The following is a 6,000-nucleotide window of genomic DNA, read 5'->3' as shown; positions in this document are numbered from 1 at the left end:
GAATCCGTTTGGATCCACACATTTAGGAGAATTATGTGAAGAAATTGATGAATTTGAAAGAGAGAGAGTAAAAAAAATTCGGATGAGGATTGATATGAGAAATAACAAAAGATGGTATTTACTATTTATAATCGGTGATATTGAATCACTGAATAGGTGCACCATCATATTGGAACGCCACAAGGAAAATACAACACCAGTACAATACATTTTGATTTTGATCTTGATCGAAGGGTATTGACTTAAATTTCTTCCACGAAATCTAGTCAACCTACAAAAGCGAAGCAACAATGTCATTATTTTCCACTTTCTTTCCACATCACATAGATAAAACTAGAATCTAAAACAAGCCAACACTGTTTGCATCTGAAACTTGAGATTTTCGCAATATCACGAAATGATCAAATCCAGTAATTTTTTATTACATGCCCATGCGAGGGGGAGGTTTTCCTCTTTCAAAGAACTAATAGTCCTTGTTTCCAAAATTTTTGCACCACATCTGGGAGGGAATTGGGCGCACAGGAAGATGTGGACGTTGCTGCAACAAATTAAAGGAACAATAAATCACTTTGAAAGAACTATACATAAGCTGCATGTATAATTGTAAACAAGTGACAAATCATCTAGACTCGGAAATAAAAGACTCAGGAAAATCTATCAAGCAACTGACGATGGAGGCTACATTCAATAAACTAAAGCTAACAAACCCCATACGACAGAAAATCAAATCTACACAAAGAATATACAGCTTTCCAGTGAAGTGTATAACAAATACTAGTGGTATTTTTTGTTGTGTCTGTCTAAGCTGATGCGCACAGGTGTGTTTTGAAGGAGACAATTTTGGTAGCAGAATTTTGTAAGTAAGAGTATATCTTCAATGTTATATACTGTGTGAACATAAAGATATATTTATAACTAAAAAATAATCTAAAAGCTGCATCATGGTCCTAACTCTTAAGTACTGTAATAGGATGAAAAACTTCATTAGCTGGGGTAAAGAAATCATTCCCAGGGTTAACAAAAACCTAAAATAACTTTCTGGAATGTTCAAAACCCGTGACAACATCCAAACAGAGACGATTTAATGCTGTTTAAATGTGTTGAGAAAAGTATACTTGTACACACTTCTAGAGCTCATGCTAAAGGTTTTTGTTCTTGTCAAAAGCTGCAAGTCAACCGGTTGTGAAAGTTACCTCCCTTAAAATATTTTAAATCAAACAAATAAGTCTCATATTAACTTCATCTGTCTGCCAATACTAACTCGTGACACAAGTTAAAGCATGCAGATTATGACCATAAGACACTACTTTGCTTGAGGCCTTCCAATAGGACCAATACAAAGAAGTATGTTTTCAAAGAAAACACTAAGTTCAACTTTACTCAGAAGACGTTGCATCTAGGTAACCGTCAACAAAAACTCAGATGGTATTTATAATAGCATTGGGTCCAGTTGAATTTCTAACCTTGATCTTAGATAAGCTCTATCATACAAACACATTCACAACTTACAAGCTCTTGAAACATTTTACAAGCTCTCTAAAATAAGCTTAGCCAAAAAGCCCCTAAGTCGCTATCAGACTATATGGTCCATATCATCGTAGGAATACAAGGCAAATTCTCTAACATACTGTATGAGGTTTTCAAAAGATGCATAACTAATTAAATAGGATACACGAGTCAATACGGAGTTTGGCATACACAACCACACTTTATGATGCTGCATTTTCTTTTGAACCCTTCAATCCCTCCCTTACCCCTTTCTCAGCCCGAAAAAAAAAAACAGAAAAGAAAAAGAGCTTCCTGGTTTCTTTGTTCATTTCCACTTTCATGACTGGATGCTAAATAGTGATATTTTCAACGATTCTGCCCTCAGAGAGCTGAACTTTAACAGAAAATGGATAATGTGAACTAGCCAAATGCCCAGAGCTGACGGTAGATAATCCCCAAATCACACACCCCTAAATACATACACGCCTCTAACCGTCGTTTGCCCCCCTATATTAGGAATGCACAGATCGCGAGAAGCAGACAGGCCGCAATAGCGTAAGCCAATTAAATGAAACAACGGAAAACAATCATAACTGACAAAAACCCTAAATTCAGTTTGATAAAAAGAGCAGAAGGATTACAAAATTAAGCCAGCAAAATCAAAATCATCTGGCATTGAAGGTGTATACCTCAAGCTGGGCAGATTTCATGGCGATGGGGATACAGATCAGGACGATGCCGGCCATGGCGACGGCGGTGTTGCGCTTCCAGTGCTTGGGGCGGCAGTTGGCCCCGCCCGTCATGCTCCACACTTTCGCCCTGAAATCTCCGCCGTGTGCCCCATCTGCGTGGTGGTGGTGGTCTCCGCCGCCGGCCATCTTGCCGTTAAACAAACTTTCTTGGGGAGTGGAGACTGAAATTTCTGGCTTCGGCTGAGAAGCGTTGCCTTCTGAGATCCGGGCTTTTGTTGGATTTGCTAATAATTCTCAATGATGAGTGAATGGGCCTCATTTTTTTATAACGGGCCGTAGAAAACAACCCAATCAGTAATGGGCTTATATATCATTATAAAATTGGAATCTGAAGCTGGAAGTTGAGAAATTACTAGTATTAATTTGGTTATTTCTATTTTTGAATTTTAGTTTTCAGTATGATATTTTTCTGAATTATGATTATTTTGGTTCGATTGGAAAAAGACAATTCAAACTTCAAAGCGAGTTAAACACAGAGAGAAAATAAAAAATATTGATTAGAAAAAGGTGTAATTTATTTAAGAATTATGGATGAAACTAAAGTGAGCAACAATTGTCAGTACCGTTAAATACAAAATAATGACATTTGATTCGAGTGATTTCTTGAATGGAGTCGAGTTGATGATTTCTTGACCACCTAGAATCTGATTCTCTCTCCTAATCTAAGTTGCACAGTTGCAGAACATGACTGCCTAAAACAGAAAAACAAAATTACGTACTACTAGTAAATAAATATCCCATTTCAGACATGGTGTTATCATTACAATAAACCCGCATACACGCAGATCCCTAAAATTTAAGGTACTCCTTCAATATCACTCTCTTTTTAAAATTGCTCGCTTTTTTCACCTGGATTTTTGCATTTTCTTGGAATGTTGGTGATTGGAGCGAGAGGTGGAAAATTTCACTTGTCTTTGTGTGTGAGTTGAGATTTTTCTTTACAGAAATGAAATGCTTTCATCCGATTTATGTATGATTTGGTGTTTGTTGTTGTTTCTGAGTGGTGTTGTGTGTTCATTTTCGTCTAGTTCTGTCCTAATTTGGCTCCTTCAATTCATGAATTTCTTTGGATTGAAGTTTCCTACTATTTGGTATAGAATTAAGATAAACTTTATCCCTTTTCTTTTCTTCTTTTTCCTGGTTGTTCATAACTAAAGTGAAGTATGTGCGTTTTGAAGATATGATATCAAGAAATTGAGCAGTGGCAGAATTAGTAATTGGAGAAATGAAGGTGGGAATTTGTAATTCTGTAGCAATTGAAGTAGCTCTTGTTGCATTAGTATCTGGGAAATTGTAATTGTCTTTGTTGTGACTTTCGCACATCGTTCATCACGATCCACTTTTTGCTCTTATATCCTGATCAATCTGTTGAACTACTGTGATTGCAATACAACACAATGCTTCATATGAAGTGACAGAGTCATAAACGATCTTGTTTGATTGTTTTTAGGGTTGGTGATGTTGTAAGCCTTTTGTGAAGCGCGAATCATGGAGGATGAGTATTCTGCTATCAGAAGGTGGGAGGACATGGATATTGATATCTTGGTGAAGATTTTCCAAAGGATGAACATCTATGAACTGACCTCTGGAGTTGCTCATGTTTGTCACACGTGGAGAATGGCTGCCTGTGACCCTTTGCTCTGGAAGACCCTTGACTTGTCATTGCTTAAGTCCAACTTCATCAAAATCCCGCTGGAGCCATACGTGTATGTGGATGGTCGATCTGATAAAACATTTACGCGTGTTTTGAAGATTGCTCTGAATCTCAGCCGTGAGAGCATATTGACCATGATTTTCCATTTTAATATGTATGTCAGCGATGATCAACTCACATATACCGCTAAAAGGTAATTCACGACTGCTGATATTACTGATATGATCTTATCATTCATGAGGTGAAATAGCTAATTATAGGACTTAACATTCTGCATCTTTGTATGTATATATAATGCTCTGAGTTAGCGCGAAAGAAAATTTCAAAGGTGTTGCTTTACTTGGTATCTGACTTATATATATATATCTTATTGGAGATATCGATAATTAGCAGATCGTTTGATGATCTGCATTGTAGGTGCCCGCGTCTCAAGCGCCTGGTGATGCCCGCGTGGAACAGAATAAAGAAGACAGGCATATGCCAGGCCGTTAAGATGTGGGGAGATCTGGAGTCACTAACAATGCCTAGCATATCAAATCCCCCATACCTAATGGAGGAGGTTTCGAGAAGCTGCAAGAATTTTGCACAACTGAAAGTGATGGGACCTTGCGACATATATTTTGCATCCACGCTGGCTGCATTTTTGCCAAACCTAAAAGTTCTGAGCCTCCGTTGCTCGGTGCTGTTCAAGGAAGCTTTGATCATAATCCTGGAGTGCATCCCGGGACTAGAAGTGCTGAACATATCGCACTGTCTGCTCATGGAAGACCCTCCACAGCCAGCGCCTAGGAGAGTCCTTAAAGCATTGGACAAGTCGATTCTAGAGAGAGCCAGCAGGCTGAAGAAGTTTGTGACGTGCATGAGCGAGTCCTGCACAATGTGCCAGCGGACGAGGAACGACGAGGGACTGATAAGGTGGTACAAGTACGAGGAAGATCTTTGGAGAGATGATGAAGTGAGTTCTCTTGCCATATGATTAGGTTTAGGTGTGTGTGTAGTGTATAAAATGTGGAGTGGTAGAGACACCAAAATGAATAAGAATATATGCGCAGATGTTTGATGGTAGAGAATATATACACATACCATCTGCAATTGACTACTAAACTTGTAGCTGCTGTAGGTGGAGGTGATTCAAGACTTGTTCAAGAGTCGAGACTTATTTTTTCTCTACTTTACTCTCTCTCATAACTTTATTATTTCTTCATTTAATCTTTAAACATCAAATTATTAAATCTCGTGGTCAAAAAACGTCTCAACTATATTGTAATGGAGGATATACCTTGTACGGAGGGAGTATTATGCAACCACAACTTGACTAGGATTTATGTAATTTCATTTCTTTATTTTTGGTCTAAAAACTACGGTACCTTTGGCTGTCGACTCCTGCGCTACACTATTTAACTGGCTTTGTAATGAGGATTTTCCACGGTAATATGCTTATTTACTATATTCTTCATTTTATAGTTAAATACCAAATTAATCAATGATCAAGATTACAACAATTATTTTTTATTTATTCATATTTATACTAATTCAATGATATAGCCTATGGTTATAACTTATAAGTATAATTAATGGTCCAATTATGACAAGATCATAGGAGTGTGCAAGTCGAAGCAAAGGGCAGGCCAAATCTTGATCGAAATTTACCAATGATAAATTAGGATTATTAGTTTCTAAAATCATGAACTTTGCCTAAAATTTAGTATTTCACATGAACTTTGAAATTGGCCTATAATACTCCAAACTTTGCATTTTGTTTGGTGTTTCTCAAACTCATTTTATCAAAATCTTATTTTACTTAGGCAACCATGATACGTTTTATGATATTTTAAATCACTTTTTAAGTCCATAACATATAGGATAAAAAATCACTTTGAAAACCACGTTTATTTAATTGTTTCAAGCATTATAAAAAAAGCCTTGTAAGTTAGTCAAATATAGTAATAATAGACATGACGGGGGAAATACCAAATAAAGTGCAAAGTTTGTGATATTATATAGTACAAATTTTAAAGTTAGTAGGAAATACCAAATTTTAAACAAAATTCATTATTTTAGAGACCAATTTCCCGATAAATTAATAATCCATGATAAATGAAGTTA

At 36.7% G+C, this 6,000-nt stretch overlaps 1 protein-coding gene across 5 annotated transcripts; it reads left to right on the top strand.

The window, feature by feature from the left end:
• The first annotated feature begins 2,860 nt into the window (after positions 1-2,860).
• Positions 2,861-5,064, top strand: LOC121797653 (F-box/LRR-repeat protein At3g48880-like). Of its 5 annotated transcripts, none has more exons than XM_042196293.1 (3): positions 2,861-3,134; positions 3,691-4,087; positions 4,288-5,064. In XM_042196293.1, the coding sequence occupies exons 2-3, from the start codon at positions 3,729-3,731 to the stop codon at positions 4,868-4,870; spliced, it is 942 nt and encodes a 313-aa protein (XP_042052227.1). In that variant the 5' UTR covers positions 2,861-3,134; positions 3,691-3,728; the 3' UTR covers positions 4,871-5,064. The 5 variants fall into 5 exon arrangements, with proteins under 5 accessions (XP_042052227.1, XP_042052226.1, XP_042052225.1 ...); XM_042196292.1 differs by having other exon boundaries at positions 2,861-3,160; XM_042196291.1 differs by having other exon boundaries at positions 2,862-3,041.
• The last annotated feature ends 936 nt before the right edge of the window (positions 5,065-6,000 follow it).

The sequence above is a fragment of the Salvia splendens genome, chromosome 4, assembly GCF_004379255.2.
Source record: "Salvia splendens isolate huo1 chromosome 4, SspV2, whole genome shotgun sequence".
Taxonomy (NCBI): domain Eukaryota; kingdom Viridiplantae; phylum Streptophyta; class Magnoliopsida; order Lamiales; family Lamiaceae; genus Salvia; species Salvia splendens.
This window is presented reverse-complemented; position numbering and strand designations above follow the sequence as displayed.

Excerpts from the sequence above, each read along its gene's own strand:
- LOC121797653 (XM_042196293.1), top strand. The coding sequence starts at position 3,729 with ATGGAGGATGAGTATTCTGCTATCAGAAGGTGGGAGGACATGGATATT. Across the intron at positions 4,088-4,287 it reads CTCACATATACCGCTAAAAG|ATCGTTTGATGATCTGCATT; the intron begins GTAATTCACGAC and ends GATAATTAGCAG.